At 41.8% G+C, this 23,306-nt stretch overlaps 1 protein-coding gene across 1 annotated transcript in view; it reads right to left on the bottom strand.

The window, feature by feature from the left end:
- The window catches only part of ADAMTS12 (ADAM metallopeptidase with thrombospondin type 1 motif 12), a 392,866-nt gene that overhangs the window by 87,593 nt on the left and 281,967 nt on the right, over positions 1–23,306 (bottom strand). The window contains exon 16 of the mRNA XM_019982926.2: positions 22,555–22,693. Within this exon, the coding sequence (XP_019838485.2) occupies positions 22,555–22,693 (139 nt within the window). The remainder of the gene's footprint in view (positions 1–22,554; positions 22,694–23,306) is intronic.

The following is a 23,306-nucleotide window of genomic DNA, read 5'->3' as shown; positions in this document are numbered from 1 at the left end:
TTGGAAGGAATGTTATGACCAACCTAGATAGCATATTCAAAAGCAGAGACATTACTTTGCCAACAAAGGTTCGTCTAGTCAAGGCTATGGTTTTTCCTGTGGTCATGTATGGATGTGAGAGTTCGACTGTGAAGAAGGCTGAGTGCCGAAGAATTGATGCTTTTGAACTGTGGTGTTGGAGAAGATTCTTGAGAGTCTCTTGGACTGCAAGGAGATCTAACCAGTCCATTCTGAATGAGATCAGCCCTGGGATTTCTTTGGAAGGAATGATGCTAAAGCTGAAACTCCAGTACTTTGGCCACCTCATGCGAAGAGTTGACTCATTGGAAAAGACTCTGATGCTGGGAGGGATTGGGGGGCAAGAGGAGAAGGGGACGACAGAGGATGAGATGGCTGGATGGCATCACTGACTCGATGGACGTGAGTCTGAGTGAACTCTGGGAGTTGGTGATGGACAGGAAGGCCTGGTGTGCTGCGATTCATGGGGTCGCAAAGAGTCAGACACAACTGAGCGACTGATCTGATCTGATCTGATGTGTTTATGTGTGTGTGTGACTACCTATGTATGTCCCAGACAAATATATACACATGTATAAATGTAAGTGTGTGTATGTATAACATAGCACCTATTATCTACTATGATGTATAATAAATAAAACCTCACAACCCAATGAGGTCAACACTATTACTATTGCTACCTAACATATGAGAAAACAGGGCACAGTGAAGTCATACAGGTTAAGAAGGGAAAAGAAAGGACCACTGGCTTTACTAGCTAGGACATCATTGGCAAGAGAATGTGGAGGAGTAGCCAGACACCACGGATTGAGAGGTGAAGGGCAGGTAGGAAGAGTGTCATCATCTGTTCTGAAAGAGCCAATGATTCCATGCAAAATAGGAAAGGCTGGGTGGGAAGACTGAAGATGGAGGCCCCAGACAAGAGAGCAATTGACCAGCACAGAGACGGGCACCCTGAGCTCTCAGGGCATCTGGGCCTTGAGTGGGCTCACTGGTGAAGCCCAGAATTTGAAGGGCCACATGTGCACCAATAAGCTAGTCACTTCCTTGCTTTAGTGCCAATTACATGAAGGGATTGCCCATATCCACAATGCTGGCAGGACCCAAAATGGGGAGCTCCCCTACCACACACTGCATCACATGCCCTTACATGGACTCATGCCAATATCTGGGGCTAGCTTGCATATTCAGATGCCAAAGATTGTATCTCAGATGAGACGGTTGGATGGCATCACTGACTCAGTGGACATGAGTTTGAGCAAACTTCAGGAGACAGTGAAGGGCAGGAAGCCTGGTGTGCTGCAATCCATGGGGTCACAAAGAGTCAGATATGATTGAGCAACTGAACAACAACAAATTCAAAAATGTCAGAGGGAAATGCAAAACAGTAAGTGAAGACTTTAAAATGAATCAACAGTATTTTATTGTTCACTCAGTTCAGTTCACTTGCTCAGTCATGTCCAACTCTTCGCAACACCATGGTCTGCAGCACGCCAGGCTTCCCTGTCCATCACCAACTCCTGGAACTTGCTCAAACTCATGTCTGTCAAGTCAGTGATGCCATCCAATCATCTCAACCTCTGTTGCTCCCTTCTCCTGCCTTCAATCTTTCCCAGCATCAGGGTCTTTTCCAATGAATTGGCTCTTTGCATCAGGTGGCCAAAAGGATTGGAGTTTCGGCTTCAGCATCAGTTCTTCCAATGAATATTCAGGACTGATTTCCTTTAGGATTGACTGGTTTAATCTCCTTGTAGTGCAAGCGACTCTTAAAAGTCTTCTCCAACACCACAGTTCAAAAAGCATCAATTTTTCAGCACTCAGCTTTTTTTATGGTTTAACTCTCACATCTATACATGACTACCAGAGAAACCACAGCTTTGACTAGATGGACCTTTGTTGGCAAAGTGTTGTCTCTGCTTTTTAATACAATGTCTAGGTTTGTCATCAGAGAAGGGGATGGCGCCCCACTCCAGTATTCTTGCCTGGAAAATCCCATGGGTGGAGGGAGCCTGGTAGGCTGCAGTCCATGGGGTCGAGAAGAGTCAGACACGACTGAGCAACTTCACTTTCACTTTTCACTTTCATGCATTGGAGAAGGCAATGGCAACCCACTCCAGTGTTCTTGCCTGGAGAATCCCAGGGATGGGGGGCCTGGTGGGCTGCCATCTATGGGGTCGCACAGAGTCGGACACGACTGAAGCGACTTAGCAGCAGCAGCAGCAGCAGCAGGTGTGTCATGGCTTTCCTTCCAAGGAGCAAGCATCTTTTAACTTCATGGCTGCAGTCACCATCTGCAGTGATTTTGGAGCCCAAGAAATTAAAGTCTGTCACTGTTTCCATTGTTTCCCCATCTATTTGCCTTGAAGTGATGGGACTGGATCCTAGCTTTCTGAATGTTGAGTTTTAAGCCAGCTTTTTCACTCTCCTCTTTCACTTTTATCAAAAGGCTCTTTAGTTCCTCTTTTATTGTTTAGTTCCTAATTTTATTGTTAAATCAACACTGTTTAGTTCTATTTAAGGAGAAGGAAATGGCAACCCGCTCCAGTGTTCTTGCCTAGAGAATCCTGTGTACAGAGGAGCCTGGTGGGCTGCTGTCCATAGGGTTGCATAGAGTTGGACATGACTGAAGCGACTTAGCATGCATGCATGCATTGGAGAAGGAAATGGCAACCCACTCCAGTATTCTTGCCTGGAGAAATCCCAGGGACAGAGGAACCTGGTGGGCTGCCATCTATGAGGTTGCACAGTCGGACACGACTGAAGTGACTTAGCACCAGCAGCAGCAGTTCTATTTAAAGAGACAGGTAACCTTTCAGCCACTCAGGCTTTCTCAAATGATAGATTATGTGCTCTTTTTTTTTTTTTTTTCATATAAACAAAGTACTACCAACAGCTTGAAGCAACACTATAAAAGAAACTTTCATGGCATAATGACTGAGTCATTGTCTGGAAAGACACACACACCTGTAGAGAAGTCTTATATAATATGAGTGGAGTGGAGATTGCAATGACTGAATCCAGAAAAACTGACATGGAATCTGCCATTATAGAAGAGAAAAAAAGGAAAACGCTTAGATCTTAGAAGTTTCAGTAAAACTTTGGATAGTTTGGCAAATTCTTGATGTCAAAACATAAAAGGCAACTGTCAGATGACTCTCATAGGTTGGAAATATCCCCCCACAGAAGGCTTGTTTCTGTGCATTAATAGCAAAGATAAGTCAGTGCTTCTTACTCCAGAAGTAGTAGGAGGGCAGAGACATTACCAACAGTCCCCGCCAGAAAGTTAATAACATTTCATGAGTCAGTCTGCTAGACCAGCAGCCAGATGAGTGGATGAATGGGCCAGGCAGATACTGCCGGGTGCATGGGGGAAAATAAACAATGTGTCAGAGTTTCTCTGTTGGAATTAATGGTCATTGTTGTTGCTGTTCAGTTGCTCAGTCTTGTCTGACTCTTTGTGACCCCATGGACTGCAGTACGCTGGGCTTCCCTGTCTATCACCATCTCTGGGAGCTTGCTCAAACTCATGTCTATTAAGTTGGTGATGCCATCCAACCATCTCATCCTCTGTAATCCCCTTATCCTCCTGCCTTCAATCTTTCCCAGCATCAGGGTCTTTTCTAATAAGCCAGCTCTTTGCATCAGGTGGCCAAAGTATTGGAGCTTCAACTTCAGCATCAGTCCTTCCAAAGAATATTCAGGATTGATTTCCTTCAGGATTGATTGGTTTGATCTTGCAGTCCAAGGGGCTCTCAAGAGTCTTCTCCAACACCACAGACCACTAATCTTCTATTATTCTAGCTCTTGAGTTCTCACTTCATAGATACAAAGCTAAGCCCAAACCTTCCAATGAGGGACCCTGACTCAATAGACTGATTACTCCCAGGTTATAAGAACACAATACCTGGCCAGGTGCTTCTGACTCTACTCAGGTACTTCTCTGTTCATTTTGTAAAATGTAATCTATAATTCCATCCCTTATCAAATTCTAGTTAAATAAGTAAGACAAATAAAATCCAAGAGTCCTAGGTTCTAGTCTCTACTTTTCCTTCTACTCATCACTAGTTTAACAGCAAGAAATGAGAATAATGACATTCAGACTGTTTAAGAGTGTGATGCTGAGCTAGTTTATTTCTGGGAATGTCTTCTACTTTTATAATCTATAATCCATGAAGAGATGATAAAGTTTAATCATGGAAAACTGGCTAATAAGTGAATTCTGGTTAATAAAATTTTACCATTAACTTGGAAAAGTTTGTTTCAACTGCCATCAGAATGCCTCCACATTGCTAGTTCTTGTTGCCTTGGTGACAAACTGTATTTTCCAAAGATGGCTACAACAATAATCTGTCTTTTGGTATGTTCTTCTCTAGTTACCCTGACTTTGGACTGAATGCAGAAATGAAGTTATGTGAGTTCAGAGGTGAGGTCATAAAAGACCATGTGGCTTCCCTCTAATTCTTTAGAATCTGTCACTCTCAAGACCCTCCACCTGCCATGGAGTAGGAAGCCCCCACCCTTGGAGAGACCAGGTATAGCTACTCCAGTTGACAGTCCCCAATGAGTTATCCAGCCCAAGTGCCAATCATATGAGTTAAGAAGCCTCCAGATGACTCCAGCTCCTAGGCATCTGAATCATTCTTTGCCACCCGGGTCTTCCTAGCTGAGGTGTCAGACACTGTGGAGCTAAGGCATGCCATCCCCACTGTATCCTGTCTAAATTTCTGACCTACAGAGTCCTACCTACGTGCATGCATGTTAAGTCACTTCAATTGTGTCTGACTCTTTGTGACCACATGGACTGTAGTCCCCCAGGCTCCTCTGTCCATGGGATTCTCTAGGCAAGAATACTGGAGTGGGCTGCCATGCCCTTCTCCAAGGGGATCTTCCCAATCCAGGGACTGAACCTGAGTCTCTTAGATCTCCTGCATTGGTAGGTAGGTTCTTTACCAGTTCAATTTTATAGGTAAGAAGCCATAGTAAAATGGGCGTTTTAGTACACTAAATTTAGGTTGCTATGTTATACAGCAATAGTAACTGGAATAGTACTCAATAAATGCTAGCTTCCTTCTTTTCTTGAGTCAAGACCCAGAGCTACCAACGAGCTTGGCTTGCTAGGAAACTCACCACTACTGATTTTATTGACTTTTCATTTCATCCTCTCCTGTGTTTTCTGTTTTCATTCCTTTTATTTTTTTTTTGGTTTTCACTCCAGGTTCACTCTGCAGAAGCTGATGCTATGGATTGCTGTGGCTTCCAATTAAATTTGGGAAATGGAGACACTATTTCTTTGGATAACTGCTCCTCCTTTTACTTCTTTAGGCCTAGGATGGTAGCTTTGTTCCCTCCATCCTCTACTATTAATGGATGGACAGAGGTAATGAATCACTTTTCTTGGCTTCCCTAAGCCCTACGCACACCTTTGAAAGTGGTCAGGGTATTCTGTTTGGGTGTGCAGGGCACCCTGACTGATAACGTCTCCATTGTAATAAAAAACTCAAACCATTAATTATGAGTGGCATAGTCATTAATCAACTCTGTAAACCAACTGCTGAAACAACAGAATCTTTCTTGACATAGGATATTATAATACCTCTTTGTGGAGGGGGTCAGAATCAGTCATTATTTTAAGAGTAGTGATCATGATGTAACACTGCAAATGCAGAAAGTGTAACAGATTAGGTTGAATCTATGTGACCCTGACCTTTTCCTGTAATTCAAAAAAGAAAAATGATGTTGGCTTTTAAATCTGGCTTGCCTTTTGACCCTTTAACTTACACACTGAACACAGCCCACAAAGAAATTCTAAGTAATTAAGGTGCCAATCAATATGGTGGCCCAGAACTAAGTTAACTGATTATCTATAAGTATTTACTTGAAAAGGGCAGTAAGTGGAAATCAATCACATTCTAAATAGATGAGAATCAAACCCAAAGTTTTATAGAGGAATCTGAGTCACTGTCTCCACATATAGCAATGAGAATGTCACCGTGAAGCTGTAAACATATAGGAAACTTTTTTAGACACTGGTAGTGAGCAGTTTGGAGAAAGCAATGGCACCCCACTCCAGTACTCTTGCCTGGAAAATTCCATGGACGGAGGAGCCTGGTAGGCTTCAGTCCATGGGGTCGAGAAAGAGTCGGACTTGACTTAGCGACTTCCCTTTCACTTTTCACTTTCATGCATTGGAGAAGGAAATGGCAACCCACTCCAGTGTTCTTGCCTGGAGAATCCCAGGGACGGGAGAGCCTGGTGGGCTGCCATCTATGGGGTCACACAGAGTCGGACACGACTGAAGTGACTTAGCAGCAGCAGCAGCAGTGAGCGGTTGGGGCTTTCTTGAGGCTCAGAAGGTAAACAATTGACCTGTGATGTAAGGAACCTGGTTTGATTCCTAGGTCAGGAAGATCTCCTGGAGAACGGCATGGCAACACACTCCCATTTTCTTGCTGGAGAGTTCTGTGGACAAAGGAGCCTGGTGCGCTACAGTCCACGAGGTTGCAAAGAGTCAGACACGACTGAGTGACTAACACACAGTGAGAGATTAATTAAGAACTTTTACTTTTAAAAAAATGGAGAACAGTGTGGAGATTTCTTAAAAAACTGAAAATAGAACTGCCTTATGACCCAGCAATCCCACTGCTGGGCATACACACTGAGGAAACCAGAATTGAAAGAGACATGTGTACCCCAATGTTCATCGCAGCACTGTTTATAATAGCCAGGACATGGAAGCAACCTAGATGTCCATCAGCAGATGAATGGATAAGAAAGCTGTGGTACATATACACAATGGAGTATTACTCAGCCATTAAAAAGAATGCATTTGAATCAGTTCTAATGAGGTGGATGAAACTGGAGCCTATTATACAGAGTGAAGCAAGCCAGAAAGAAAAACACCAATACAGTATACTAACACATATATATGGAATTTAGAAAGATGGTAACAATAAACCCTGTATAAGAGACAGCAAAAGAGACACAGATGTATAGAACAGTCTTTTGGACTCTGTGGGAGAGGGAGAGGGAGAGGGTGGGATGATTTTGGAGAATGGCATTGAAATATGTATAATATCATATATGAAATGAGCCGCCAGTCCAGGTTCGATGCACGATACTGGATGCTTGGGGCTGGTGCAATGGGACGACCCAGAGGGATGGTATGGGGAGGGGGGAGGGAGGAGGGTTCAGGATGGGGAACGCATGTATGCCTGTGGCGGATTCATTTCGATATATGGCAAAACCAATACAATATTGTAAAGTTAAAAAATAAAATAAAATTAATTAAAAAAATTATCTTCATATACACTTGAACCTGATCATCTTTGATATAAAGAACAAGTTTCTTATGTCCAAAACCAAAACATAATTAAACAGGACAATACAGTTCATCATATTCTCAATTCAATATTGAGACTGTAAAATAAAGGGAGACTGTTATATTGTTAATTTAGCTCATACAAGATTTTTCTGACTCAAAAATTTAATTTATGAGGGGATAAACTGAAGACTTAGCTTATTGTAATGATCTGTGGCAGAAAATGTAAGATTTCCTATTATTTTAACTTAAGATCAAAGATACTCAAGCCCTGAATATTTAATCACAGCATCTGAAAGAGATTCAAAGTACTGTATACCAAGTCTTTAAAATCTGACAAAGAACAAGATCTTTTTTAAAAAACCATCATTTGAGAGTAAGTTAAGCAGTACACGTTAAATTTTACACTAGCACACAAATTGATAATTCTCCTAAAACTGGACATAACCTTGAGTATAACAATATGAGATGAAAACAAACACTGCCACAATTCTCTTAAATAAACAGAAATAACATTTAACTTCATAGAAGATGGGAAGAATAGGAATTATATAACTATATGTCTTGTTGGCAAGTCCATCTAAATCTATCAACTTTCAATTTCAGTTCCCAGTAAACATACATTTTGTATTTTCTGGCTCCTTGACTCCCTTCATCTCTGATTTCCTTGATCAGTGAATTCAGATCTGTCCTTCATAATGAAGGTTCAGTCAAGAAGAACTTGAATCCCATCACTGCAAGAGCTCAAACACATTGATGTGTGTGTGTGTGTCTTCAACAACTACAATGTCAACATTAACACCACCACCACTGGAATTAGAAATGGTTTTGAATCCTGCTTTTAACTTGTATCAAATGATCCTGGGCAATCTTTCTAACCTCTTCTAACCTCATTGTCCTCATCCTCATGTTGATGAGAGTATTGTATAAGGTTTCTGTGAGGATATAAATGATGCATACACTCTGATATATACATGATGTATCTAAGATGATGTCCCCTAAGTCCTGGCACAGTGCTTAATGCATGTTAGGTCCCTGAGAAAAGATTTTAACCTGAACGTGAAGCTTCTTTGTAACCCACTCACTAATCATGGGACATTATTTGCCTGCACAGCTCTGTTTTCTGAATGTTGTGAGGTCAGGGTTGGCTTCACACTCTGATACCAAGGAATAGAGCAAATCTAACTCATCCTGTCCTCATACTCCAATAATGTAAGCTTCTTACTACAAACAGCGGGACCCTGATTTATACGATTGTTTCTCTAGCTCAAAAGGACATTGAAACTGACTTCAGTAAGTAAAAATATTAATTGGACATCAACTAATGAGGTTTGATTTTATTATTATCCATTGCTGAAACCCACACTTGTTACAACACTGGTTAAGACTTAAGGCCAATAGTTTCCTCCTCCCTGAAATCCCAATGAACTGATTACATATACTGACTGTCACCGTCAGAAAGAAATTTTTAAAGAAAAAATAAGTACATAAGATATACTCAAATAGGAGCATTGCTGGTGCTTGAAGAATGCGTAATGGAATGAGATGGGATCCATTTTCAAAACTTAGGATCAGGAAGTACTCTTTCCTGCTTATAATTCCTCTTCTACACCTGCTATGTGCACATCAGTCAAAGCACATGCTTAAAAAAGAGGCAGAGGCCAGAAACATCTCACAAAACTCACAGGTTAACAAGAAAGCAGTCAGCCAGCAATTTCAAGACATACTGAGCAAAGCCAGCCTTCAGAGAAACCAACTGAGAAATCCCCAGAAAGTACATTATTAGGGAACCAAATTAAGGTCCTGGAAACAGGGAAGGGACTAATCTCTGCTGGCCGCATGTGATAAAAAAAAAGGGATGGGATGCAATGAAGATGACCAGCAGAATACGAGAACATTAGATTAGCTACCTTGGAAAGGATTCTGGTTAAAAGTTCCATATGTAGGGAACTTGGAAGTTGCCACTCTGTTGTAATGACAAGTAAAAAACCTGGACAGACTGAAAAACCAACTATTCTTGAGCATGTGAGAGGAAAGGGTATAGGTCAAACTGCTATCTTCAAGACTTGAGACATAGAAGAATAGAGGGAGTCACAGATTCCCAACTTCCCAAAGCAGAGACTCATAAGTGGACCACCATGGGAACCTGAATTTCACCAACTAAACTCATCTCACATGCTAGTAAAGTAATGCTCAAAATTCTCCAAGCCAGGCTTCAGCAATATGTGAACCGTGAACTTCCTGATGTTCAAGCTGGTTTTAGAAAAGGCAGAGGAACCAGAGATTAAATTGCCAACATCTACTGGATCAAGGAAAAAGCAAGAGAGTTCCAGAAAAACATCTATTTCTGCTTTATTGTTTATGCCAAAGCCTTTGACTGTGTGGATCACAATAAACTGTAGAAAATTCTGAAAGAGATGGGAATACCAGACTACCTGACCTGCCTCTTGAGAAATCTGTATGCAGGTCAGGAAGCAACAGTTAGAACTGGACATGGAACAACAGACTGGTTCCAAATAGGAAAAGGAGTCCATCAAGGCTGTAGATTGTCACCCTGTTTATTTAACTTATATGCAGAGTACATCATGAGAAACGCTGGGCTGGAAGAAGCACAAGCTGGAATCAAGATTGCTGGGAGAAATATCAATAACCTCAGATATGCAGATGACACCACCCTTATGGCAGAAAGTGAAGAGGAACTCAAAAGCCTCTTGATGAAAGTGAAAGTGGAGAGTGAAAAAGTTGTCTTAAAGCTCAACATTCAGAAAATGAAGATCATGGCATCCAGTCCTATCACTTCATGGGAAATAGATGGGGAAACAGTGGAAACAGTGTCAGACTTTATTTTTGGGGGGCTCCAAAATCACTGCAGATGGTAACTGCAGCCATGAAATTAAAAGACACTTACTCCTTGGAAGGAAAGTTATGACCAACCTAGATAGCATATTGAAAAGCAGAGACATTACTTTGCCAACAAAGGTCCATCTTGTCAAGGTTATGGTTTTTCCAGTGGTCATGTATGGATGTGAGAGTTGGACTGTGAAGAAGGCTGAGAGCGTGAAGAATTGATGCTTTTGAACTGTGGTGTTGGAGAAGACTCTTGAGAGTCCCTTGGACTGCAAGGAGATCCAACCAGTCCATTCTGAAGGAGATCAGCCCTGGGATTTCTTTGCAAGGAATGATGCTGAAGCTGAAATTCCAGTACTTTGGCCACCTCATACGAAGAGTTGACTCATTGGAAAAGAGTCTGATGCTGGGAGGGATTGGGGGCAGGAGGAGAAGGGGACGACAGAGGATAAGATGGATGTGAGTCTGAGTGAACTCCGGAAGTTGGTGATGGACAGGGAGGCCTGGTGTGCTGCGATTCATGGGGTCACAAAGAGTCGGACACGACTAAGTGACTGAACTGAACTGAACTGAAACATTAAGAAAAGAGTAACTAAAGACCCTCTTGATGAAGGTGAAAGAGGACAGTGAAAAAGCTGGCTTAAAACTCAACATTCAAAAAACTAAGATCATGGCATCCAGTCTCATCAGTTCATGGCAAATAGATGGGGAAACAATGGAAACAGTGACAGACTTTATTTTCTTGGGCTCCAAAATCAATGCAGATGGTGGCTGCAGCCACGAAATTAAATGATGCTTGCTCCTTGGAAGAAAAGCTATGACAAACCTATACAGCATATTAAAAAGCAGAGACACTACTTTGCCAACAAGTAAATCCATCTAGTCAAGGCTATGGTTTTCCCAGTAGTCATGTATGGATATGAGAGTTGGACCATAAGGAAAGCTGAGCGCTGAAGAATTGATGCTTTTTAAACTGTGGTTTGAAGGAGACTCTTGAGAGTCCCTTGGACAGCAAGGAGATCAAACCAGTCAACACTAAAGGAAATCAATCCTGAATATTCATTGGAAGGACTGATGCTGAAGTTGAAGCTCCAATACTTTGGCCACCTGATGTGAAGAGCCAGCTCACTGGAAAAGACCCTGATGCTGGGAAGGATTGAAGGCAGGAGGAGAGGGGGACGGCAGAGGACAGGATGGTTGGATGGCATCACCGACTCAATGGACATGAGTTTGAGCAAGTTCTGGGAGATGGTGAAGGACAGGGAAGCCTGTTGTGCTGCAGTCCATGGTGTTGCAAAGAGTCGGACATGACTGAGGAATGAACAAAAACAATGCCAGATACCAAACCACAGACCCAGGATAATGCCAAAAAAACTACATCTAGGCATATCATTTTCAGATTATAGAAAATCAAAGACAAAGAAAAAATATTGTGAAACAAGTCAGAGGGAAAAAACACCTTACTCACAGAGGCACAAAGAAAAAACTGCATAAGACTTCTCAGAAATCTCACAAGCAAGAGGAGAGTGGAGTGAAATACTAGAAATGTTGAGAGAAAAAAACCATGGCAACCTAGAATTGGGCACCCTGTGAAATCACCATTCAAAAGAGAAGCAGAAATACTGTTTCAGACAAACAAAAGTGGAAGGAATTTGTTGCCAGTAGACCTGTGGGAAAGTAATGTTAAGAAAGAAGGAAAGCATTAAAAATCAAAAATTTGGATCTATATTAAAAAAAGGAAAAGCATTAAAGAAGCAATAAATGAAGGTTAAATAAAAACTTGCATTTTTAAAATTCTGAGCTGATCTAACAGAAAACAGTTTGTTAAAAATATTAATAATAATACCAACAATGTATTGATTATGATGCTTATGTGTATATGATACATATGTATATGGGCTTAGGTACATATACAAATGAAATGAATGACAGAAATGATACAACAGACAAGAGGCAGTAGTAACTAGGATATTTTGTTATTACAAGGTATTCTTACTGCCTATAAAGTGGTATAGCGCTATTAATATTTGAAAGTGGACTTGGATTAGCTGTAAACATGTATTGCTAATTCTAGGGCAAACACTAAAAAAAAAAATAGATTAGCTACTCTAGGCTAAGAGTTCTCACTAGTTCATTAGTAAAGGCAACTAGAAAGTTATCAGATCTCTACTGTGTACTACTAGTAGTTTATTTTATATATTTATGCATATGGTAAACTATATAATCCTTATTCCAGAGCATATATCTAAATCTGTCTCAATGAATCCTATTATTTTTATGAAGTCCTACATATTGAAACATGTATATTTTTATATTTTTGGGGGGTTAATATCTGGACTTGGTTGATCCAACTTGACAATTACAGAGGACAAAGGGATTCCCTGTTGGCTCAGATGGTAAAGAATCTGCCTGCAATGCAGGAGACCTGAGTTCTATCCCTGGGTTGGGAAGATCCCCTGAAGAAGGGAATGGCAACCCACTCCATCCAGTATTCTTGCCTGGAGAATTCCATGGACAGAGGAGCCTGGTGGGCTCAGTCCATGGGGTCGCAAAGAGTTAGATATGACTGAGTGACTAACACTTTCATTCTTTTTTTAATCATACTTGACAATTAACAGAGGACAAAGTCAGATGGAATAGCACCAAGATAAGTGCAATTTTACAAAGTCAATGAAGTATCTGACTCTGATTTTCTGTCTTCTAAGCATCACTATGGGCTTCCCAGGTGGCTCAGTGGTAAAGAATCTGCCTGCCAAGGCAGGAGATGTGCATTTGATCCCTGGGTAGAGAAAATCGCCTGGAGGAGGGAATGGGAACCCAGTCCACTATTCTTGTCTGCACTACCCTATGGACAAGGGAACCTGATGCTATAGTCCATGGGGTCACAAAGAGCTGGACTGAACGACTTGAGCATGCACAATCACTATATGGTCACCTATCAGGATTAGAGAGAAATACATGCCCTAATGTATTATTCTCACCCTTTATCAAGGATATGTGGACATATCCCAAATGTATGATTATTTTGAGCCTTCATAGCAATACTGTCAGGTAGACCCTGTAAGAACTAGTTTCAGTGACTGTAGGTATCTGTTCTACATGCATTTATTTCTAATGAACATGATCTAGTTTCTAAGGCAGTTTAGAACAGTTCTAGCAATCTCCAGGAGCTTCCCATGGTCTTTGGAATTGTATTTACCTTTTCCTATCAGAACACGATGTTTCTTAAACAAAGGGACAATAATTGTACTCCAGAGAGAATTCAGCCAAACCAGGTGATGTCCAGAGTGGGGCAGTGGGAAATGTTCCCCCTTTGGTGCAGGTCATCGGTGTACTTCTACACCTAAAAACACAGCATCGAGGAGACCACAGAGCACAGAACTGGCAGAGGTCACGCTCAGAGGTGACGACTCACTGTCTCAGAGTAGTGCCACTGCTCTAAGTTTTACTAGACATGAGGCAGTTTTGGTTAGAATGCATTACAACTAGAAGCTTCCTGCAGTGCTGAGGTTAGAACAGGGCAAGACCATGGCTTTTACATTCTTACAAAAGTGAGCTTGAGGTTTTGCCAAAATATTTCTTTTTAGTAAGGAGTCCTGAAGCTTCCTAAAGGTCAACACAGCATCTGTGTCAAGCCATTTCTGCAGCTGTTCCTTCGCAGATAATTCATTGGTTATACTTTTCTGGTTGATCTTTTGATGGGTGACTGGGGTAAATTTTCTTCAACAAGCCTCTTGTAATGAATGGTAGTGCTCATTCTTCCATTCCCTTCCAACCCTTCCCAAGGGATAGCTCATCCTAAATTCTCCCAGAGTCACCCCAAAGTCACGCCCCACAGATAAAGCAGGAGTAAAATCAAATATGGCAGAGGGGATAGAAGAATGAACACAAACAGAAGGAGACACTGTTGTTGTTATACTTTGAGTTCTCTTTGAAAAGTGGGCTGTGGGAAATAAGTGGGCTGGCTTTGATGATAGCCAACTAAATTTATAATATTTTCTTGCCAATTCTTCATACGGATTTCTGCTCTCAAACAAAGATAAAAATTTAAAATAGACTAAGGAAATAACATCTTAGTGGATTTTTTTAAATCATAAACTTCATTTTAAGTAACTTGGTTACCTCAACTGTTAATAAAATAAAAGCAGAAAAAAACAGGCTGCCTTTTTGCCAGATTTAATCAGAATGCTGTACCTACAATAATCAACATAACTTGCTTCTTGTCCTTCACTCATTTCAACAAAAATTATTGAATTTTCTCCCTAACTATATTTTTTGGATTCTTCATTTTGTTCTTGTTCCTGGAGGCATGTTGGTTTAAATTCATCTTTGAAAAAAGAAGAAGGGGTATGTATATGGAGGCAAAACATTCTCTTGAAGCCAACAGATATAGAGTTGCTAGAAGAAGCTGACTGTACACACAAGTTGCCTGATTGGGAAGCGGAATCCTCTTGATTTAGAGACGTGTGACAGCCTTTGGTGGGTGGGCACAGGCAATGTCCCACCCGTCCTTTTTTTTGGCAGGTCAAGACTGAGCCAGCAGAGGCAGAGCTCTATCTTTCCCTTGGAACATATCATTTTGGTTCTCCTTCAAAGCCTTCTTCCAGATAAGAAGCCAATGACTGATTACATCTTAGTGAATTTATACTTTAGTAGCTCTCTGCTCCAAATAGACAAGAGTAATTCGTAGGTGTTGGAAAAGACTCCTGAGAGTTCCTTGGACTGCAAGGAGATAAAACCAGTCAATCCTAAAGGAAATCAACCCTGAATATTCATTGGAAGGACTGATGCTGAAGCTGAAACTCCAATACTTAGGCCACCTGAGGGAAAGAGCCAACTGACTGGAAAAGACTCTGATGCTAGGAAAGACTGAAGGCAGAAGAACTAGGAGGCAACAGAGGATGAGATTGTTGGATGGCATCACTGACTCAATGGGCATGAGTTTGAGCAAACTCCAGGAAATAGTGAAGGACAGGGAAGCCTGACATGCTGCAGCCCATGGAGTTGCAAAAAGTTGGACATGACTTCACTGAACAAAAACAACAAATATGTAAAGTTACTGGTGGTTCAGTAATATGCAAAATTATAAAAAGTATTCAATTATAACTATTTCAAAGGGAAAACCAAAATGTCACAATGCTTAAATGCAGGTAAAAATCCTGGCAAAAGGGTGAGCAGGACTTAAGTGAAGGGTCTGCCAGAAGCTGTTGTGGGTGGTGGCCATGTACTTGGCTCCAGTGAAGTCTCAGAGCTTTAGCTGCTCCACATGAGGTGGGAAAGAGACCACCCTCACCACAAACTTCTTGGATCCTAACTCCTGAACTTCAGGCCTAGGAAGGTGGCAAAGTAAGGACTCAGCTTGTCACATAAACACTCCACCAAGCTGCCTGCTGTCTCTGTGATAATTCCTAATGTATTTTCAGTGTCACAAGGAGAGGCAATTCTGAACCACCTTAACAAGTACTGTCCTAAAATGAAGTCCCACAGGGTGGTCAGGAAAAAAGTGCCAAAACTAGGAAGAGTGGGTGCATGTAGATAGTAAAGGGAGGAAAAGGACAGGAAAGAGAAAAATAAAAAGAAACCAAAAGGGAGAGTTTTTCCATAAAGAAGGTTGAGCCTAAGAGTTGAAGCTTTCAAATTGTGGTGCTGGGGAAGACTCTTGAGCGTACCTTGGACTGCAAGATCAAACTAGTCAATCCTAAAGGAAATCAACCCTGAATATTCACTGGAAGGACTGAAGGTGAAGCTCCGATACTTTGGTCACCTGATGAGAAGAGCTGACTCATTGGAAAAGACCCTGATGCTGGGAAAAATTGAGGGCAGGAGGAGAAGGAGGTGACAGAGGATGAGATGGTTGGATGGCATCATTGACTCATGAGTTTGAGCAAGCTCTGGGAGACTGTGGTGGACAGAGGAGGGCTGGTATGCTGCAGTCCATGGGGTTGCAAAGAATTTGACACAACTTGGTGACTTAACAACAAATAGGAAATCATGCTCAAATCAAGCCTATAAATTAGAATTCAAAGTCCATAAAGAAATATAATATCATTGAAAAAGCAAGAGAGACCCAGAAAAACATCTATTTCTGCTTTATTGACTATGCCAAAGCCTTTGACTGTGTGGATCACAATAAACTGTGGAAAATTCTGAAAGAGATGGGAATACCAGACCACCTGACCTGCCTCTTGAGAAACCTGTATACAAGTCAGGAAGCAACAGTTAGAACTGGACATGGAACAGACTGGTTTCAAATAGGAAAAGGAGTACGTCAAGGCTGTATATTGTCACCCTGCTTATTTAACTTATATGCAGAGTACATCATGAGAAACGCTGGGCTGGATGAAGCACAAGCTGGAATCAAGATGGCGGGGAGAAATATCAATAACCTCAGACATGCAGATGACACCACTATTATGGCAGAAAGTGAAGAAGAACTAAAGAGCCTCTTTATGAATGTGAAAGAAGAGAGTGAAAAAGTTGGCTTAAAGCTCAACATTCAGAAAACTAAGATCATGGCATCCGGTCCCATCACTTCACGGCAAATAGATGGGGAAACAGTGGAAACAGTGTCAGACTTTATTTTTTTGAGCTCCAAAATCACTGCAGATGGTGACTACAGCCATGAAATTAAAAGACACTAACTCCTTGGGAGGAAAGTTATGACCAACCTAGATAGCATATTGAAAAGCAGAGGTATTACTTTGCCAACAAAGGTCTGTCTAGTCAAGGCACTGGTTTTTCCAGTGGTCATGTATGGATGTAAGAGTTGAACTATAAAGAAATCTGAGTGCAAAAGAATTGATGCTTTTGAACTGTGGTGTTGGAGAAGACTCTTGAGAGTCCCTTGGACTGCAAGGAGATCCAACCAGTCCATCCTAAAGGAGATCCAACCAGTCCATCCTAAAGGAGATCAGTCCTGGGTGTTCATTGGAAGGAATGATGTTGAAGCTGAAACTCCAGTACTTTGGCCACCTCATGCGAAGAGCTAACTCATTTGAAAAGACCCTGATGCTGGGAAAGATTGAGGGCAGGAGAAGAAGGGGATGACAGAGGATGAGATGGCTTGATGGCATCATTGACTCAATGGACATGAGTTTGGGTGGACTCCAGGAGTTGGTGATGGACAGGGAGGCCTGGCGTGCTGCAGTTTATGGGGTCACAAAGAGTTGGACACAACTGAGCGACTGAACTGAACCGAAGGACAGTAAATAATTACAACAAGAATTTACTCTGGATAAAATATGTTTGATAGGACAGTGCTATGGAATGAACATTTATTGAACATATGAAAATTCATATGTTGAAGCCCCCCCACACCAGTGTCATGGTATTTGCAGGTGGGGTAATGGGGGAGGTAATTGGGTCATGAGGGTAAGGTCCTCATAACAGAACAGACACCCTTATGTAAAGGAGAAGGGGCACAGGAGACCTTGCTCTCTCTGCCATGTAAGGATACAGTGAGAAGATAGCCATCAAGTCAGAAGATTCTCTGAGAACTGAATCTGTAAGCACCTTGACCTTGGAATTTCTAGCCTCCAGAACTGTAAGAAATGAAACTTCCCAGTCTGTTGTGTTTTGTAATAGCAGTCCAAACTGAAAAAGACAGCAATCTGACATATATTTTAAAATAAGCATGCTACTTGCTGCCTTTGGATATTTTCACTTGGACATCTCACACTCACTTTAACTGAACTCACATAATTATAAACTCCTCTTTAGAACTGTTTCTTGTCACATCTCTCTGCTTCAGTGAGTAAAACCACATTTAGCCAGTTATGCAGAGGGGAACATTGAAAGGAGAACATTTCAACCATCCCCAGGCTCAAAAAACTCCCTACCAACAGATAAACTGAATCAACCAGTAAGTCCAGGCTAGTCCACCTCCTAAATATCTCCACATTTGTATAATTTTTCTACCTGTAACACCTTACTTTTATTTATTTACTTACTTTTAAACTTTTGCTTTTTTATGGAGGTATAGCTGATTAACAAAAAATGTTGTGACAGTTTCAAGTAGACCATGAAGGGACCTAGCCATATATATACACTTATCTTTTCTCCCCCAAGCCCCCAACGCCATCCAGGCTGCCACATAACATTGAGCAGAGTTCCATGTGCTACACACCGGGGCCTTGTTGGTCATCCATTTTAAATACAGCAGTGTGAACCACCTTACTTTTAGTTCAAGCCACTAATATTACTTCCCCAGATGACTGCCAAGATCTTCTTTCTCTTTGCCATTCCTCTAGTGTTTCTCCCACATGGAAACAAAACATTGACTCTAGTTAACTCTGGGAGAAAGGAAAGAGAGTGGAATTAAAGAGTGCTCTTTAAGTATATTTGTGCACTTTTTTATTCTTTAAAAATGAAGATTGAAATAAACATGACATAATAATAAGATCTGATTAACTTGAGTGGTTGATATACAGGAGTTTGTTATGGCATTCACCTTTTTTTGCTGGGATGTTTGAAATATTTTCTGGTGAAAAAGTGTAAAACTAGCAACCCTTTTACTATGGGAATCAATTTGATAATACATTTCTTAATATTTGGTATATCTTACTTTTTGAACCCAGAAATTATATTTACAAATTAACATTTAATGAGATAATTCTTTACATGGGCCCAAAGATGCTCATTAGAGGGTAATGATCAATAAGGAACTGGCTAAGGGAATTTTGCTTTGTCTTGCTGCTGCTGCTAAGTCGCTTCAGTCATGTCCGACTCTGTGCGACCCCATAGACAGCAGCCCACCAGGCTCCCCTGTCCCTGGGATTCTCCAGGCAAGAACACTGGAGTGGGTTGCCATTTCCTTCTCCAATGCATGAAAGGGAAAAGTGAAAGTGAAGTCACTCAGTCGTGTCCAACTCTTCTCGACCCCATGGTCTGCAGTCTACCAGGCTCCTCCGTCCATGGAATTTTCCAGGCAAGAGTACTGGAGTGGGGTGCCATTGCCTTCTCCAATTGTCTTGCTAGTGAAATATAATGTGTCCATAAAAATGATTGCTCTGGAGACTGAATAATACGTGGAAAATTACCTATGTTAGGATGTTAAATGAAAACATGTGTGTGTGTGTACATAAATCCATTTGCATGCACACACTGTAAACACCTACTGGAGAAGGCAATGGCAACCCCTCCAGTGCTCTTGCCTGGAAAATCCCATGGGTGGAGGAGCCTGGCAGGCTACAGTTCACGGGGTTGCAAAGAGTTGGACATTACCGAGCAACTTCACTTTCTTTCACATAAAGATTTATGATGGGAAACAAGAATATTGAAGGGCAATAAAGCAAAATACCAAAGTGCATATGTGTTAGGGTGCTGATTTAAAAAAAAAAATTTCATTAACGTATTTAAGTTAGTTTTACAATATATAAAGTTTTAACCTGACATAAAAATACACCACCCAATGATTCAGTGTTTCGGGCATGCTTCCATCTTTATATTTAACAGTGAGTGTCCTGTGTAAATATTAGCATTTCAATCTCTATGTCTGAGAGTATGAAGGTGGATACGCTGTCACTCTTCTCTGTCAGAACGAAGACAGCACAGTGCTATTTGAATAGACAGCAGAGGCTGAAATTCAGGTGAGCATGTGGACACTATGATCACTGTGCTAAAGTTTAATAAGCAGAGTGACATTTGCCCAAGTTGGCCGAGGTGCAACTGAAGGATCAGGCTGTATCAAAATCAAAGGCCCTTCACTCTTGGTAAGGCTGTTGCATCTCCTTGCTAACTGCAGATGTATCTTTATGATTCTCACGCCAATCAGCTATTTATATGGTATTTCCCCTGTTCTGAAATGTCACACAAGTCACGCAAAGAGTCCAACCCATGCTGAAATAGCAGGAGGGGGTGGATGATGTCTCTTCTTCTCTGAGGAGGCCCTGCTAAGGCAGGACTGGCTGAGTTTCTCTCTGTGGTGTCCTGGGACAAATGATTCAAACTTAAAGCTTAAAATCCCAGGATAGAGGAGCCTAGCAGGCTATAGTCCATGGGGATGCAAAAGAGTGGGACACAACTTAGCAACTAAGTAACAACAATCCTTGCACAGAAAAGAGAACAAAAGGGATGCAAAATTGAAAAAGTATTTGTTAACCACAATGAAGTCTCAATGACTTCATGTTCCTCACAACTGTTCCTCAGGAAAATATTTTCTTATTTTCTGCTTAAGTAGCTTTTGCTTCTCGGTGTGTCTAGCCCTCCTGGGCAGCAGGGGCAGGATCCTTGGTGGGAACAGCAGGAAAGGCTCTTATGGATGCCCCTGAGGCTGCTATCAGTGCACATTTGACCTGGACAGATTTCTAGAGGTTTGGGGTTTTTCAAAATGTCACGCACTTTGAAATGAACACATGACCTGTTACTTCTAAGGGTTGTGTGCTGTGTGCTCACTCATGTCCGACTCTTTGCGACCCTGTGGACTGTAGTCCACCAGGCTCCTCTGTCCATGGGATTCTCCAGGCAAGGATACTGGAGTAGGTTGCCATTTCCTTCTCCATTCCAACGGTTAGCTCTTGGTTTTCTATACTGAAGGAGGGAAAGAAAGAAATTAGTAATACAGAAGTTGTTTCACTGTCGCTGGATCTCTTTCCATGATTACCTCCTGGGGGGCAGGGGGTAGAAGGAGCAAGTGGACAAGTGGAGAAAGTACATGAGAGGAAGCCAGGGAGAAGGAGGCTGTATTCTCCTGGTTCCTTCACTCCATCACTTTGATTCTCTTTGCTGTATTGCTGACTCTGGCGTTTCAGCATATAGTCGTCCTTGTTTTATAGGCAGTAGTAACAATGTATACATGCATGCCAAGTCGCTTCAGTCGTGTCTGACTCTTTGCAACGCGATAGACTGTAGCCTGCCAGTTTGTCCATGGGATTCATCAGGAAAAAATACTGGAGTGAGTTGCTTTGCCCTCCTCCAGGGGATTTTCCTGATCCAGGGATCGAAGCTGCTTCTCTTATGTTTCCTGCTTTGGCAGGCGGGTTCTTTACCACTAGCGCTAGTTGCCCTCATTTTATAGGCAGTAGTAACAACAGAGGCAGAAAATTCCAGAACAGACTTGGACAGGATCCAAAAGAAGAAAAGAGAGTTAGAGTTTACTATTAAAGCCCCTAAATGAGTGAAGAGCCCCAAGTACCAGAACAGCCCCAACTCCTGCCTTCAGAGACCTCGAGAGCCCATGTTCTACAAATGTCCACGTGCTCCTGTCCAGCTTCTAGCATTTGTCTGCAGCTGGACTGTGCCTACAGGGCTGAGGCCAATCAATGAAACCGAAGCAGAAGTGGTCTGCATCACTCCAGGCCAAGGCCGTTATGAAGGGCCAATCTGCCTCTTCAATTTCTCCTCCCCCAGTGGGGCAATTTCAGATGTCTCAGCTACAAGACGAAGCAGGGTCATCTGACCTATGTTTAGAATGGGATAAAAATAAACCTTCACTGTGTTCCTAAGATTTTGATTTGTTACCACAGCAGAACCTGTCCTATCCTGACATACTTAACAGCAAGGAACCTCTCCAATGCTTGATTTTATGAGAGAAAACTATTATTCCTGTAGGTATGAAAAACTGATCAATTGGAGACAGAAGAAGACCATTGGGCTAGGAATCACGAGAGCTGGTTATGGTCTGGATGTGGCCATAATTGAAAGGATCCCTCTGGTAGGTGGTTTGACTTCTGTGGTCCTCAACCAGAGCAGTTATAAATCTTTATGTTTTGCTTTTTAAAAAGACACACAGGTTGTTGCTAAGCACCAGATTTGAGCTCCATGATGCCCCTGAGGGTTGGGATGAGGTGGGAGGTGGGAGGAAGGTTCAAGAGGGAGGGGACATGGGTATACCTATGACTGATTCATGTTGATGTATGGCAGAAACCAACAGAATACTGTAAAGCAATTATCCTCCAGTTAAAAATAAATAAATAAGTAAATAAAAAGACATGTAGGGACTTCCCTGGCAGTCCAGTGGCTAGGACTCCAAGCTCCCAATGCAGGGAGCCTGGGTCCCACCCTTGGTCAGGAAACTAGATCCCACACGCTACAACTAAGAGTTAGCATAGCACAACTAAAGATCCCACATGCTGAAACGAAGACCCGGCAAAGCCAAATAAACAAATATGGAAAATAAATAAAAGACTTGTAACTCTTTATGTAAATAAAACCTTTCATGAGGATAGTATATAAAGCTGATTAAAAAAAAAAAAAAAAAAAAACTGCCTCTTCGTTTATACCACGTCTGACACATTTACTACTCATAGAAGCCCCTGGGCCGTCTTTGTAGAACCCTGCAGACTCAGGGACATGAGTGCAAACTGCCAGCTTGAACTGTCTCCATTGCTTATTCTGAAGCTGACGTGGTTCATAGAGAGAGCATCTGTTCTCACCTGTTCCACATGTGACACTGCACTCTGTCCAGCGGCCATACTGCCAGAAGTACACCAGCTTCTCCACGTCATTGTCAAGGCCATCCTTCCGGACTGTATACTCATACTTGATACCAGGATTAGTCACCTGGAATAGAAGCTAAAGGGCAAGAGAGGGGTCATGCAGAACTCCGATGTGACCTTACACTGCAAATCACAGTCACATAAAAATCCTGCCCAATGTCCACCACCCTAAAGTAGTCACGAAGGCACGCACTGGAACAATCGCCATTAAATAAGCACGTCTACTTCCACCTCTAAGTCTACATCTACATCTAATCTGCCCCAATCTATTATTGCTTGACTGAATTCCCATGGGAAATCTGATCATATGGGAATTATTCTGAGGGATTAACCGGAGCACCCTTTCCAACAATAGCTGGTAGGTCACCTTGTGCCCTTGCACACTTACTAACTTTGTGGTTATGGGTAATTTCCTTGATCTCTTTGTGCCTCACTTTCCTTATCAACAAGGTAAGGATAATCACAGCATGACTAAGGATTGTTGATGAGGGCTAAATAAATAATCATTAGGTGATTAGATATGGTTGGATCTGTGCCTGGCATACAGTTAGCACTCAGTAAACACTAATTTGATTGTTGTTGTTATTGCTTTATGATGCCCTCTTCCAGTTCTTAGGCTGATTTCTTTACAGCATATAATTCTGGGGTTAAAATGGTCATGGGTTTTAGCCAAAGCATAAAATTGTAAT

The sequence above is a fragment of the Bos indicus genome, chromosome 20 (genome assembly GCF_029378745.1).
Source record: "Bos indicus isolate NIAB-ARS_2022 breed Sahiwal x Tharparkar chromosome 20, NIAB-ARS_B.indTharparkar_mat_pri_1.0, whole genome shotgun sequence".
Lineage (NCBI taxonomy): Eukaryota > Metazoa > Chordata > Mammalia > Artiodactyla > Bovidae > Bos > Bos indicus.
Note: the sequence above shows the minus strand (reverse complement) of the source record. Positions and strands in the feature narration are given on the sequence as shown.